Source organism: Malus sylvestris, chromosome 8 (assembly GCF_916048215.2).
Source record: "Malus sylvestris chromosome 8, drMalSylv7.2, whole genome shotgun sequence".
NCBI lineage: Eukaryota > Viridiplantae > Streptophyta > Magnoliopsida > Rosales > Rosaceae > Malus > Malus sylvestris.
Genome location: NC_062267.1, coordinates 25,578,294 through 25,594,167, shown reverse-complemented (window position 1 = coordinate 25,594,167; position 15,874 = coordinate 25,578,294). Strand labels below are relative to the sequence as shown.

The 15,874-nt window shown below is 36.8% G+C and overlaps 2 protein-coding genes across 5 annotated transcripts in view; both read right to left on the bottom strand.

The window, feature by feature from the left end:
* Positions 1-580: 580 nt before the first annotated feature.
* On the bottom strand, positions 581-3,078 carry LOC126632444 (uncharacterized). The gene is made up of 4 exons (XM_050302868.1): positions 2,673-3,078; positions 2,345-2,443; positions 1,043-1,215; positions 581-866 (listed from the first exon to the last, which is right to left on the bottom strand). Exons 1-4 carry the CDS (start codon positions 2,971-2,973, stop codon positions 672-674), a joined length of 768 nt encoding a protein of 255 aa, XP_050158825.1. The 5' UTR covers positions 2,974-3,078; the 3' UTR covers positions 581-671.
* Positions 3,079-3,541: 463 nt separating this feature from the next.
* The window catches only part of LOC126632438 (E3 ubiquitin-protein ligase BRE1-like 2), a 58,000-nt gene continuing 45,667 nt past the window's right edge, over positions 3,542-15,874 (bottom strand). The window contains exons 1-19 of one of the 4 annotated variants that reach the window (XM_050302858.1): positions 10,827-11,138; positions 10,184-10,345; positions 9,988-10,075; positions 9,663-9,893; positions 9,351-9,518; positions 8,866-9,059; positions 8,667-8,750; positions 8,444-8,563; positions 8,180-8,366; positions 7,935-8,095; positions 7,475-7,546; positions 6,756-6,832; positions 6,217-6,411; positions 5,329-5,401; positions 5,114-5,200; positions 4,860-4,997; positions 4,586-4,788; positions 4,082-4,244; positions 3,542-3,961 (exon numbers count right to left, since the gene is read on the bottom strand). In XM_050302858.1, coding sequence (XP_050158815.1) covers positions 3,830-3,961; positions 4,082-4,244; positions 4,586-4,788; positions 4,860-4,997; positions 5,114-5,200; positions 5,329-5,401; positions 6,217-6,411; positions 6,756-6,832; positions 7,475-7,546; positions 7,935-8,095; positions 8,180-8,366; positions 8,444-8,563; positions 8,667-8,750; positions 8,866-9,059; positions 9,351-9,518; positions 9,663-9,893; positions 9,988-10,075; positions 10,184-10,345; positions 10,827-10,934 — 2,643 coding nt within the window. In that variant the 5' untranslated portion in view covers positions 10,935-11,138 and the 3' untranslated portion in view covers positions 3,542-3,829. Of the gene's footprint in view, positions 3,962-4,081; positions 4,245-4,585; positions 4,789-4,859; positions 4,998-5,113; positions 5,201-5,328; positions 5,402-6,216; positions 6,412-6,755; positions 6,833-7,474; positions 7,547-7,934; positions 8,096-8,179; positions 8,367-8,443; positions 8,564-8,666; positions 8,751-8,865; positions 9,060-9,295; positions 9,519-9,662; positions 9,894-9,987; positions 10,076-10,183; positions 10,346-10,826; positions 11,139-15,874 lie in introns of those variants that run through there. The other 3 variants (XM_050302859.1, XM_050302860.1, XM_050302861.1) reach the window with 3 other exon arrangements.

Below are 15,874 nucleotides of genomic sequence, written 5' to 3'. Positions count from 1 at the left end.
GGGAATCAGAATAGATTCCAATTGGAAGCTTGGAGCACAGATAGTGAAATCGACTTTTAGATAGGGACTTGGTGTGGAGATCAGCCAATTGGTCTTCACTGCAAACAAATTGCACTTTAAAAAGATTAGCCAAAACCAATTCTCAAATATAGTGGTAGTCTATCTCAACATGCTTTGTGCAAGCATGAAAGACAGGATTAGATGCTAAAGATACTGGTGAGATGTTGTCACACCAAAGTTGAGGCAGTGTAGGTAGAGGAAAGTGAAGATCTCTGAGAATTTTGTAAACACAAAAGTTGTGTTTGACATAAAATAATTAAAAAGTGCTAGGTTATAAAAGCACTTTATGTGGAAGCACTTGTCAAATCCTTCTTCAGCGAGCACTTACACGGTTACACCTGCTTTTTCACGAAAGCATTTAATTTTTTATAGAAATGTCAATGAATTTCTAATAAAAGTATTCTAGCATAAGTGCCTTCTAAAGAAACAATCACAAACAAGCCTTAAGATTGTTTTAGCAACCTTTAAACTGATTGCTAATAACGGTTATGGACTAGAGTGAGTTAAAGAGACGGGTGCATGGAAGAAAATAAGTTTCCTTTTTCATGAGATTGCTATGTACAAAGTAGACAGTGAATACACAACTCAAAGCATGAAAAGTTCAAGTTTACTCAAACATGAGGACCTGATCTTAGCACCCTCTCTAATTTCTCGGCTTTAGTGTAATCATTTTCTGTAAGAGAGCCAGCCGGAAAAGGAGTGATCTCCACAACTAGGTGTGGAGTTGGAAGCTCATCAAACAGAGCCCTCACATTGTTGCAACAGACACTTTCTCCATGTGCGGTCTCCCTCCTGATCTGACAACCCTATGAAGGCCCAAAGAATTCGGGACAAGTGAGATTAGATGGCTTTTTTATCACCGCTATTAAGAATTTGACTAAGAAAAAACTAAAGAAAATATAAAAAAAATATCAACCAAATTGGAAGAGGAAAAGAAATTGAAAAAGTTTTCCTCAAAGCTGTTCCTCACAGTTGTAATTACCTTGTGGGAGGTTGCATCTACAAAGTGATCATCGTCTGACAGTAAGGAAGCAATGCCTTTCAGAAGACGACGCCCTTCAGATTTAGATGGTACCCTGTAGTTCCTTCTGAGTGTGCCCTTTGTTGTAGGATGCCATTTGCTTACTAATTTCCTTTTATCAGCAGCTTCTTTTGCTGATAAAACAAATCAACAGTCGGGGGTTTACAGCATATTTATAACGAGCATGATGATGACTGATGACGATGATAAAAGTAAAGTGAAGCTCTAAATGAAAATTTTGTGAAGTGAAAATAAACAAATACATTGCCCAAAAATTTATATTTACAAAAGCCAAGAATCATTACCTTCAAGCAGAACACAACAACTAGAGTTTCTCAGCCAAAAACCTTTTATAATAACAAAACAACTTTTCATAAATATGGATCCGAGTAGGTAATCAACAATTGATTTTGGCATGTGAACGCATTTTGGTCCATCATGGCTGAGCGTATATGTTAGTACCAATTCAGGAGGTGATATAGGCAAACCCCCTGTTCTATCACTCCATAACCGCAGAAGAAGAGGAACTTTTTCCATCAATAGCAAACCTCATTAAACAAAGACTTTGTTCTGATGTGCTTTGGGCCTCTCAACAACATTAACAGAAATATAATAAATGCCAGCAGTATTCTTCCCGCTCCTCGATAGCCTTGAGGATAGAACCACCATACCCATTCTTCCTCATTCACTCTCTTTTTTATTTTTCTTTGGCCTGGTCATTGTCTTTCCGATATGCAAACACCATAAAATGCCAATCTCTATCAATTCTTTAAATAACCAAGGCAAATAACAATCCATCAATTTTTTACTTCATTCGTCCTAGATATTCAGTGTAACCCATCTTGTAACAGAAGCTAGAACATGCCCAGCAACCCAGTTAATTAATCACAATGAATGATGCTGAAAACTAATTACATACTAAGAAAATCATGTGTCCCTTAGATATTCATAATCCTCATGGAACAGAAGCATTGGATCCTCACGCTAGCCTTAAAAACAAAACTCATCATTGACCATTTAACCATATAAATGTTGTTAGTCCCGTGCTTAAATGCTTATCAAACGGGTATATTCTACAAGCAAATTTATCGTTCTCTTCGCATCTTCATTCTTCAGTTAGAAACTGAGAGCAAAGAGCTCTACTTTTCTTTTCCTACCTTTCATATACTAAACATACTTTAAATCTTAATTTCCCAAGTTTTATATCCAACCCAAGTTAAATTAATGCAACAAAATGTCATTCTGTGAAACAAAGAAACAAACCTGGTTTCCCTTGAATGCTGTTCAACCACTTAGAGAACCCCAAATCAACAGACCCACTAAAAACCCCATCACCTACTTCACCTTCAGCTCTTCCCAAATCTGAAAACCAAGTAAAATAATGAACACAAAAAGGCCATCAAAACTTTGTAAAACTTAAAAACCAACCAAGCAAAACAGAAACAACCCATTACTTCTGAAACTTTATCAAGAAAAACACAAATCAAAATTTCAGAAGCAACCCATTATTTCTGAAACTTAAATAATTGGTAATACAATCCATATGCTGAATAACCAAGAAAAATAGAAACAACCCATTAAAGAAGCATACCTGACAGAAGTGGACTAGCTGGAGATCCAGCCAAACCAGTCTTCAAGAGAGCATAGAAGATGCAGAGCCTGCCAGCCCAGAGGACCGGAGCTTCAAGCAGAGAAGCATGGATTCTGAGCTTGGGGTTTCTGGGTTTTGTGTAAAAATGCGAGCTTTTGAGGGGATTTGTTATGGGTTCAAATCCAAGACCAAGAAAGGGAGATTTGGGCAGCACAGCAGTGGGATTGTTGAGAATCTGAAAGTGTGAGGAGTGGAAAGATGGGGATGATGCTAAGGTGGTTTGGACTAGAGAAAGAAGCATGTTTCTTCGATTACAGAATTTTACAGTGATGAGAATTGATGAGAGTGCCGGAGGAAGAGGTCAAGGTTTGTTTGGGGACTTTGGGCAATGTGTGATGCGGGAAAACGTTGTCGTACCGACACCCTACATTTATTAGAATCCGGATCCTTTTTGTGAAGATCCCGGTATCCGAGAATCATATATGTTCATCTTATATCGTACGGTTAAAAATTATTTTAAATATTTTTATTTAAAATTAAATACAAACAGTACCTGACAAAAATTGATCGTACGATATATTATGAACGGACACAATTTACGAATTCCTAGAATCCTCACTAATCAGGAGTGGATCCTGTTGGCATTTATTACTCCAAAATCTCTCATTTTCCAAACCTTAATTATTGACATGATAGTTTTTTTGTGAATTTTCAAGTATGCATATTCCTGTAGTATATAATATATATTTGGATCTTTGTTCATTAAATTCTTGATCGTACATGTAATCATAACTTAATTGTGACCGTTCAAATAAGAGGGACTGGAGGGAGAAGAATTGAAGAGAGAATGTAAATAAAAAGGGAAAGAATTTCTGGCATGTGCAATCAACATTAAACCTTTCCTCTTCACTTTTGTCTTACTTTTCAACTACATTATTCGGAAATAATAGATAACGGATAACAAATACTGAAACAAGAAACGAAACGAAAGGCATTTACAGAACAAAACCTATACAACTAAAGCCACAGTTCCGATGTGGGACTACTGCGGCAAGAAAAACTACAATCTATGCGTTTTATACAAGATACTTGGCGATCAAAAAGGGTAGGAGGGCCGAGAGGGGGTCATAAATACAGGATATCGGAAACTCTTCTCTTCATATCTTTACAAACCGGATGTCATTTTGACCAAACGGAGTTCCACAGGCAGGACACTTTCGATGTCGTATCTCTAGATTTTTTTGAACGCAGTAATTGCAAAATAGATGATAACACTTAACGATTACCACCTGCCAATCAAATAATTAGAGCCAACATCATCAGTTCACCGGAAGATTTAGGAGATGGTAACAAATTTGTATCTGAAACACTGGTTAGACAATGGTATATGCGGCAAATATCTTCCTTACCTCCTTCGGCCTATCAGTACAAACGCTGCACTGCAAAATATTTTTGCAGAATTTTATTTCAGTTTGGAGTTTCTGTATTGCAGCCTCTCCGGTTTCAGAACTCATCTCAGCAACTATGCCGTTCAATTCGCCGAGTTGTTCCTCAAGGTTCTTCCTTGAGCTTCTGCACAACAAGAATCCAACTTCTCAGAGCTACATTTATGACCAAGTATTACAACGAATAGCTGCACAAACACATCCTGCATAAAGAATTTCCATACTTGCAAAATCTGATCAAGCAGGGAAAATTATAAAGGCTCATGAATTCCTGAGCCTTTCTATCATAAAATTACCCGAGGCATGTAATTCTAGTGTACATATAAAGTATGCAAAACCAGGATGGCACCTTACATGCCAAAACTGTATCAGCATACAGTTGAACTAGCTTTCTGGCTTGCATAAGATTGTAGCCATAGAATAAGAAATGCCATGAAATCCATTGTAATTAAAACGAACAAACATTACCTTTCATTGTCTAATTCCAATCGGATGTCATCAATATCCTTTTCAATATGCACATGTTCCTTCTCAGAAGATGCAAAGGCAGATTTCAACCACTGCAACTCCTTCTCAGAATCAGCCAATTCCCACTTGACAGTTTCCACGTTGACTGCGAGTTGCCTATCTTCCTCAGCAGTTTTTATGGCATCTATCAGGAGAGCCATCATCTGCAAGATTAAAGTACACGCTTGATAAAGGTTAACAGATGGAAAAAGATTCTGCATAGGAGTCACCATACCTGCTCTTCACCATGGGAAACTCTAATTTTTAGAGATTCTAATGATGTGTTTACTTGTTGAAGTTGCTTCGCCAATGCCTGCTTATCGGAGACTACAAAGCTCTGTGCTTGCTTTGCCTTCACACTCTCAGAAACGAGCTGCACCACCAAAGAAACCATTTAAAAACCAAGGACAACGATCCACCATTCCACCGCACCAATAAACTTAGTAATAATGTGGTGGGAAAGAAGGCAACAAAAATCTTAACAGAGACCTTGATATTGTAGTCATCCCTCTCAGTCACCTGCTGCAACAGATGCTGATTTTGCATCTGCATATCTTCATATGCCTGACCAATGGTCTGTGGGGAAACAATAAATTTATCAGAAAGATAGAGTAGGTGAAGCAGAAAAGTGAGCCAACATCATCGTATAAATTATCAAGGAAGAAAAACTCAAGACATGAATGGGTATAAGCATAAATACGCACCTCAATTTCAGATATATAAGCCTCTGCCTCCTTGTCTTTAATTCCAATAGCCTCAGTAAGCTCCATAACATCCCTGAAGATAAAGGTGACGCATAGCATTACAGGTTTTATTTTAGTGAAAGAAAACGAACTGATTATCTAACAGCTGCGAAACAGAATAGTAATGTACTTTAATCAAAAGAAACAAATATTACAAAGCGAAATTGAATGCGATCCGTGTGCTACTAAAGAGAGGAAACATGTCCATAATGTTTGTTGGTAACAGGGGGCAAGGACACTGAGTATAAATATAGAATAACATAATCCAACCTCTATTGTGTCATCTACTACAGGCCTGTTTGCTTTTTTGATAAAATTTTTGACATGCTTCTAATAAAAGCTCTTCTTGCAAAAGCACTTATGAGCAAAAGTCCTTCCTACAAAAGCAGTCCCATATGGACCCTAAATTTCAAAACCAAAAGCACCCAAGTTTGCCTTGATTAACCAATTTCATCTTCAGTGGTAGTTAAATACATACACTGTTCAACAGAGCTCAGTGTGTCATCTCAACATTCCTACGCTACATATATCGGCTAACAAACGCCCATCTAATTTACACATGGCAAGAAATTACTGGTCGTTTAGATTAATTAACCTACAGACAAATTTTTAGTAATGTTTTTCAAATTATGCCAAATGTCCAGTGAAAACACTGCATCTAGAAATAGAATAACATACTACTACCCTTCTTTTTGTAAGGGAGACGATAGCGTTGAAGAGCGAAGAAAAGACACAGAGGTTGCCCGAGCCAACAAGACACAAGAAAGCTCAAAAAAATAAAATAATAATACTAATAAACCACCAGTATGCTACTGTATTCAAAACTAAAATGGAACCAAGAAAACTAACCGCTCTGATGCATCAAGTTTGGCACTTAATTCAGTTATTTCAGCTTCAGTAGCAGAAAGCCTTTGCTGACAAGCAGCTTCTGCTTCATTGGCTGCTTTCACCCTCAACTCTAGACTATGTTCATCCAATGCATTCTTGAGCATTTCAGCTTGAAAGTAAGCTCTGCGTTCTGATTCTTTGATTTCCATCAAGTCTCTGAAATTTAAATTTCAAATCTTAAATGTACTGATAGAAAATAACCTAGATCCATTTACGTGGAATAGAGAATGTGAGAAGCACATAAGGAAACGTAAAGATGTTTATAATAGATAACCGAAAGCCAAGATAGTTCCAAATAAAACTGTTAAACGAATTAGTCGAATCCACGAATCATATAATGAAGAAATTACTGCATTCTATGTCTACCCCAAAAGAAAACAATATAAACCCTCCAAAATGTATGAGAACAAGAAAAACAAATAAATGTACATATACAAGCTTATGCTTTTATACAAAATCCCTACATTGCCCCCACGTAGCACGCAGGAAAAAATGTTTACCTGTTTTCATAGCTTTCCTGTACATACATGTCTAAGAAGATCTGCAGTTCCAGTTTTTCTTTCTGCAACTTCTCAATCTGCAATAAGTACATCTTCATCAATTACTGACATGAGCTCGGTTATAGTACAGCCCATGTGTCTTCGAAGTTAAATGTTATTAAATGGTTACCGATATCTACATATTTTCTCTGCTAACTATTTTCTTGTTAGGTCATAAGTACATACATATTTGTTTATAACATTTATGACCTAAAAACAGTAATTCCAAAAACAAATTGGACAACACTACCACAAGGATATAAACAAATAATTCCACCACAGCATTATTGCCTTAAAGATCAAACTGAAGAATTAAATTGAAAGTTCCAAAAACATTCATGAGGCAAAAAATAAATAAAAATTCTTAACCGCCAAAAATTAATAAACAAACTTTATTTGACTGAGAAACACAGTTTAGAGGGTAATTTATCAGGTTCATACAGTCAAAGTGAATCTTAAATTCTCAAATTGGATAGAATTAAAATCAAACATCAGGCACAGATATACAAAGGACCTACATGTAGAGGAGTTGATATAAACTGAAACACCGAAAGGTATATATCAAAAACATTGATGAAGCTGAAAAAAGAAAATCCTATATTTAAATGGTCAAAAAATCAAATAACATGGATCCAATAGAAGTGAAGGCAACGGTAATCAAGACTAATGGAGAATCTCACCAATGCCTTAAGAGACTTTATCTCTATCACCTGTTCACCACACTTGTCCACAAGGATCTTTTGCTCATTTGTCTTCCAAAAACAAAGAATTCGAGAAATTCAGAGAATATTCCACAATTAAATACTAATCAACAGTAACAACTAAAAAGTAGAAGTTGTAAAACTATTAGAAACCCATTCAGATAGCATTAATAAGAAATCTTTTACTTTAAGATCAGAAAGGAGTTCTCCCAAAAAACCAACTTGCAGAAAGAAAAAAAATGATTACATTGTATGTGTATATATACATGTGTGTGCATTTTGATTCAAGCAACATAATCACGAAGATCATTATATCCCTTTCTTTCTGGATTGCACGAGTACACTTGATCTTTATTCATCACCTCCAAGAAAATAAATAGAAAAAAGAGCAGTGCAACTGATATGAGAATGAGAGAGTTAACTAGGAATGGAAGTAGACCTTTGTACTTAATGAAGCTTTCAATGATTGGGCTTTGTCACGTAAAGAAACAGTTTCATGAGCTGTTTCCTTCCACCGCTTCAACTGAGTTTCCACCATTCCCATTTCTTTACACAAAGATGAGGCCATCACACGAAACTCTGCTATAATGTCCTTTCTTCCTGCAGCAAAGCGCATTTTTAGTGCCACAAGCTTGGGTAAATTAACAGTTAATATCAACAATATCAAACTTATAACACTTTTACCTGAATCCTGGACAGCTTCTTCCATGTTTATCTCAAAGTCATTTTTTGCAATTATACACTTCTGCAGCTGAAGTTCTAGTTCTTCAATCCTAGAATCAGAATTGTCAATGGCATTCCTAACTGCATCTGCTGACTCTAATTTGACATTTAGGTCCTTCTCCCTTCTCACAACAAGGGTCCTGTCAGCCTGAAATTAAACTTTTAAAACATAAAAAATATAGGGCAAGCATTCCAAACATCTGCACATAAACCAAGCATTTTAACCTGCAAAGAATCAGTCAATGCTTTGTATCGGTCCAATTCTGCATTCCAATGTTGGAGTTGATCGTTTAGCATAGAGTACAGTCTTGATGAAAGTACATATTTGTCATCCTTCACTTCATCCTGGGACAACATATAGCTTTTTTTATCAAAGAAGTAAACAGACAATGAAATCTTTGAAAATATGAAATAACAACCATCAAAACTTGAATTTAAAATTAGAAACCTGAAATTCTTGCAATTGTTTTGACAGTGCTAAATTTTCTTCATTTGCCTCTTGATACTCAGAAAGGCGGTCGGCTTCTAGTATCTGCAACAAATGCTCAAACACATCAAGATGAGAGAGAGAGAGAGAGAGAGAGAGAGAGAGAGAGAGAGAGGAGAGAGAGAGACAGTGCAATAGAAGTTTGGAAGCACATCTATACCCTTGTTTCCTCAATTGAATTTCTAAGTTCTTGCAAGCTGATTGTCCTTTCTGTTGATTTTTCAGGGGACGGGGTTCCATTAAGTGCACTAGAAGTATGGTTCTGCACCCCAGGTCCAACATCCTTTTGCATTTTCAGATTAATTAGTTTCCTTCTCTTCAACTCTAGGTCAGCCATTTTGTCATCCAGCTCACCTGTCACCCATAACAAAAAATTTACGCATTCAACAGACACTCAAAAGGCAGCATACCAAAATTTGGTAAAATTTGATACTTGCTCTGTCACAAATTGAACATAGATCCTAAAATATATAGGTATCAAATATTATGAAGTTTTGCCCAAAAACAAAATAAATAAATATATATATATATATATATATATGATGATGATGATGATGATGCATATCTACATGTGCTGCCATGAGCCTTACTTCAAGTGACATGTGCATAAAAACAGAGGCTTGTCGTAATAACAATCTCAGAAACCTGTGATGCGCCTAATTTCAGACTGATCTCTTGAATGGCTGCGGAGGTAAGTCCGAATTACATTAGCATACTCTTTATGCTTCAGATGAAGAAAATCAATCCCTTCGCGTAGATTTTTAACCTCCCTTTCCATCATATCATCAATTTTAGAAAACTGGATGATAGCATCTGAGAATAGCAAGAAAGAAAAGACAATCTATATTCAATACATATTCCCTGGTGCACTTACTCCCTCAAAACATGTTAGAAAATGCAAATGTGATCTTACGAAATTAGTTTGTACAACTATGAATATAAAATTGAACCTCTGACCTTCTGAAGATATCTTTCCATCCAAAGTATGAGATATGTTCATTGTTTTTTCCCTATGAGCATGAATGGCATGTTCTAAGAGTTCTAACAAGTTCATAGTAGACGTATGCCGCAAAGCGAGAGTTTCTTCAACATATTTAACAATTTCATCATTGCCATTAGCTTCTAGAGAATCTTGTTGTAGGAGTCTAAAAAGAAACATCTCTTCCGCAGAACATGATGGAATTGAACCTACAAATAACTTCAGGTTAATCCAATTATACGATGAGACAAAAAAATTAAAACTTGGGTCTAGTAACAGAAATTTGGACATGCTTGAAAATACCACGAGAATAATCAGCACCATCTAAAATTTCTAAAGCATTTTGGTCTCCTCCAGCACATAGTCCAAGAAGAATTAGATCATCAACCAACTAAAGAGCAAAATAATGAAACCGCCGTCAGCAAAAAGTGCATGTCATCCTGGTATACCTAATAGAGACTATGAAAAGGAAGGAAACCAATCAAACATACGAGATAACCTGATTCCATAGTTGATTCATTGTGATTAAGAAATCATCATAAGAACCTTGCTTATCCTTTAATTCCTGCATTTTTGCTTCAAGATCTTGCAAGTCAAGCTTCTGTTTGTCTACCTGCTGATTAAGTTGCTGGTTCTGGAGCTGGAGAGCTGCTGCATCGACCTGGACGGACATACATACACAAACCGCATACAAATATCTTCAATCTGCTTCCTATTTCAAATCAAAACTAATGTGTACTTGAGGCACATTGAACCATAAACGTACACTCATCTAACTGTGGGCATATTCATGGATTATCATACTATATCCAGAAAGGGCTGCATCAAAATTAGAAATTAACCGCGTAACTGTGCTCGTGCTGTTGTTACCCCAAATTACAACATTATTAAACAGAAACCCTTTCCTCTTAATCCAAAATTTCAATTGGATTCCCCTTTTCTTACACTTTCTCCACAACCAAACAGAGAATAGTAGAAATGACAATATTCTCCAACGCAAATCCAAAGCAGAAATTAAACACACCCAATGACTCTCATCAGTATCACCCTTCAATCACACTCCTTTGATCTCAAACCCAAAAATTTATTAGAAAAGCAACAAGCAGACAGTAGAGGGAGAGAGAGAGAGAGAGAGAGATTACGCTGCGGTTCTTGGGCGGAGAGGTGGAGGAGCTACGGGCCATGGTGGGGGAAAGAGAGTTCAAATGAGGCCTCTTCTTCTCTGGCTCGTCAGAGTCTGAGTTTTCCATTTACTGTAAATTATAGGAGCTCCTTACGGAATCCACCACACCATTACAGAACTCTCTCAGCTTCAGTTCAGAGCTTTTCTGTCTCAAAACCCTGGAAAAAAAGAAAGATTTCCGCTGATCCGCAGAGAGTACTTGGAGCTGGAGAGGGAGGGAGAGACCTCGATTACAGTCGGACGAGTAACGACGTTGCAGGTATATTTATCAAATATAACCAAAAATTAGCCTTAATTTCAAAAACCTCAGTTTTTATATAAAGGTTTATTATACAAAATAGTCTATGGTATTTGCATGATCAATAGAAATAGTTACAGAGATTGAAAATCAATAGAAATGGTCACTGATTGTCCACAATCCATGATTTTAGTCATTCCGTTAAAAACTCTTTAGGCAATTTTTAAAGCTTCGTAAATCAATCGATAAGAAAGTGTAGAACAAGATTATACCTATTTGGAAGCCCGATGATTGCCCGCGATGGCCGGAAAATAGCTTGAAAGTTACTGATCTGCGGGAAAACTGGAAACTCACCGGAAACTGGGTAAACTTTAAACGTTCATAACTTTTTCAATACTTAACGAAATAAAGTGATTTAAAAACGAAAATCATACTTCTCGACGAGACGAAGAGAATGACATCTTTCTTGACTGTTAACTCGTCGTGGTTTGGCCGAAAAAAACTGTTTGAAAGTGGCTAACTCGAAAATCGAGTCGTTGTCCGACCAAACCATGGTAAGTTAGCCTTCGCAAAAGGTATAATTCTCTTCATCCCGTCAAGAAGTATGAGTTTCATTTTTGAGTCACTCGATTTCATTGAGTATTGAAGAAGTTATGAACGTTTAAAGTTTACCTAGTTTCCGGCAAGTTTTTCAGTTTTTCCGCGAACCAGTCACTTTTTAGGCTATTTTCCGGCCATCTCTGGCACTCATTGGGCTTTCAAATAGGTATAATCTTATTCTACACTTTTCTATCTTCATTTTGATATATTATGGGTCAAATTTGGTTAAGAAACAATTGAGTTACAAAACTTTGAAAATTGCCCAAAGAGTTTTTAACGGAATGACCAAAATCATGGATGGTGGACAATCTCATGGACCATTTCTATTGATCATGCAAATCTCAGGGACTATTTTGTATAATAACCCTTATATAAACATTCAAATATATCTAAAACCTTACTTTTTGAAAAGATATCCAAAACCTCGCTTATATTGACACAAACACCCTAAAATTTCATGCAAAACCTCACTTTTTTTTTCCCTAAAATGTAACTACCGGTCCTCAAATATTTCGGTTTTTATAATTTTAATGAGTGAATTTACTAAAATGCCTTTCAAGGCAAAAATGTTGATTTTTGTTGACCGTCTTGTCGTGTCATGTGAGATTCGTTTCCTTGGCGTATTCTGGTATACCCGTCGTTACAAACGCATGGGCGCAAACATGATGTAATTTGGAGTTATAAATGAACAAAGTTGAGGGCAAATGGTCATTTGACCATAAATCTAAAAGGCTCATCAAATATAATGTGCCACGTGTGTGGCTGTGAATGGAGAAGGAAGATAGAAAGGAAAGAAAGAAGGGGATGTTGCCCAATTAGAAAAGAAAGAAATGAAGGGAAGGGAGAGAGAGGAGAAGCACAGGATTCCTATACCTATTTCCCCTTGCGACCCGACCCGGCAAGAACCATGGAATCCGATGCTTTCTCTGGCCAAATTTCGGCAAATTACGCCTAGACACCACCTAAGAAATACTCCATGACCCTCCCTCCACCAATTCCACCCCAAAATCGATGAAATGGGCTCGGATTCAGGAAGAACCGCACCGGTGGGTGCAGTGGTTCCTCGGCGACGATCCGTCAATCCTTAAGTTAACTTCGTCGATTACCACCGTCAATCTTCTCCCTCTAACCTCATGAACAAAACCTAAGCAGAGGTTGAGGCGTCGGAGTTTGTTTTGAGGTCGAATCGAGAATACCCATTTCTTGGGTTTCCAACGAATCGAAGTGGTTTTCAGGTGTTTCTTGGTCGAATTGGACTTTGGCCCAGGTGAGTCTGTTGGAAGTGACCTCGTCCTCCTTAGTTTGAGCAGCTCCTCGACAACAAAATATATGTGAGTGGACCCCTTCTTTAATTGCATGTTTTTTTATTATAAAATATTAGACTTGCATGCATTTCATATTTCATGAATTGAGTATGTTTTATATTATGTTTTACAGATTTCTATATTTATGGCTTACGGAGAATTTATGATTTATTTAAATTGCTTTTACGAAATATTTATGGTTTATCGAATTTATGTTTTACTAAAGGTTATGAATTATTGGATTTTCATATATGAAATTCTATGGATTTACGAATATGATTTATCATGGATTTATGAGATGAGGCTTTGAGCTTTTGAGATCCGGTTTTGATATAAGATTTTTGAGATATATTTTTGGTGATTATCTAGTGGGTTATCATACAGCACATACACATAACCGAGTATGTAGACGTCTATGGCCATAAGACACAATTGATGATATTTATGATATACTCCCAACTTCACTAGCCCGGGGCTAGTGTCGGTGTATTATGTTATATGTTTATGTTTCTTCTCTAGCGTAACCTAAAGTCGTACCGCTCTACCTTCGGCTGATGGACCATATATTTATTCTCTGGCGTAACCCAGAGTCATACAGCTTCACCTTTAGGTGATGGACCCACTACATATATATATATATATATATATGTGTGTGTGTGTGTTTCTTCTCTGGTGTAACCCAGAGTCGTACAGCTTCACCTTAGGGTGATTGTTATGCCTTCAGGGCCACTATGATACCCCTAGTTGAGTACGTCATTGATGAGATTTATGGATTTGCTTTCGGGCAACTGTATTATCATTATTGACCACTGGTTTACACGTACATATTTTTATGAACGTCTTCATGACATGTTGGAGTTTTCAGAAAGCCTACTATGTAGTACTATATGAGTTTTCAAAATAAGGGGTTTGTCTGTTCATAAAGGAAATGGTTTTCTTATTATTAGTATTATTATTATAAACTTTGGTCCACTCACCTTTTGTTTTGCGCCCCTTTTAGGAGTTAAAATCGAGGCATCTGATCCTGACGTCAAGGCACTTACACATAGGTATCTTCGAGTCTTCTTTGTGTAGGACCCATTCCTTTGTTTGTATCTTTTTATAATAATTCTTTCACATTATTCTTGATTAGTTGTATGCTTTTAACACGTTTCCGCATTGGCTTATTTCTTTCTAATTACGTATTTTATTTGTATGCATGTTTAAAATGGCTTCGTCACCCTCAGGTGTCGACCAGCACATGCCTACCCTGATATTTGAAGATATCGGGGTCGGGGCGTGTCATAAAATTTCATAAAAAAAAAACCCTAAAATTTTAAAACCAAATAAACTAAAAACCTAAAAAATGGTGGAGACATGGTAAAGGAATCGGCTGCTGGTGGAAACTTTGCAACCTTAAACAACGATGAGTGTAGATTGTTAATTTTTTGCATTTTACCTCATCTACCTTTTTTTTTTTAATTTCTTTCCATGTTTCAGTTAGTATATTTTTTCTTTTCTTTTGTCTCGCTGATTTTTGGGAAGGCTGGAGAAATAGATAATACTTAAATGTGGTTTCGTTGAGTTTTGGTTCTTTGCTAGTTTGGAGATCCATACGTATCTATCTCTGTAATTGTGTCAATTTATCTAGGTACAAAAAGACAAAGACAAAATGATGGAGAAAAATTGTGTGTGATAAAATTGTCACCGTTGATTTTTTATTTATTTAAAATTTAAATATAATCACCTTTTGACACATGTATTATCTAGCAAATATTATATATGGTCCTATATTTAGTTGAAATATCAGTCATTGCAACTGTTTGAAACGCCAATTTTTCTTTATTTGTATTTTTATTCTTCTTATCTTAGTTTGGGAATTGTCAATTAATTCTATTAATAATCTGGGCAATATTAAATCAAATATTTGGCTTATGTAGCTTAACATAATTGCTTTTGTAGCTTCTAGTCAAACTGCCCTTGTAGGTATTGACACGCTCCGATCCCGATGTTTGGAAGACAGCTGGATGGCCACATGCTGGCCTACACCCGAGGGTGACGCAAGCCATTTAATGAATGCATATGCCGAGAACATGTGAAACATACATATAAATTTCGCTCGAATTATAAAGTAATATTCATAAACAAACCTTTCCAAAATAATATAATAAGTTTGACTGTCAATAAAATAAAAGTGATAGTGCATGACATGTTCAGAGCATACTACTAATTCAAAATACAAGCTGAGATGGGTCACCGGAAAGTTTGCCTGGGGTTCTGGGTTTGGCCTAGGGTCTTGGGTCGGGGCTTAAATGGTATTGGGCTTAAGGCTACTGGTCCGGAGGCCTAAGTTCGAACGGCCCAAAGGCCTGGGTCCAAAAGGTTTTTGGGGTGGATGGATTTGGAAACTGGGCTAGGCTCGGGCCTAAAGGCTTGGCCTAAGGATTTGGGTTGGGCTGCTAGGTTTTGGACTGAGTTCAAAGGATCTGGGGCGGGTTGACCCGTTTTCAAGCCAAGACTTTGGCCAGTTTATGGGCAGCACTTCCAACGCCCATAACTTTTCCGATATTCATCCAAATCAAATGAAACAAAAACAAAAGTTGTAGTACTCAACGAGATGAAGAGATTGATACCTTGCACACTAGCTAAATCATTGTGGTTTGGCCAAAAATTACCTCAAAAGGGGCGGTGCTCACGGAAAATTTGGAAAAGCTACTCCAAGTTATTTTCTGCGATTAACACGTTTGTACAACTTAAAACAAGCTTCAATCTAACCCTAAAACACATCCCAAGGGTTTCTAGAAGCTTACCAACGTCGGAAAATCATGAAAATGTATTAGGGAAGATGATGAATAGTAATAACGTCGATAGAGGGTTCCTCGGCTT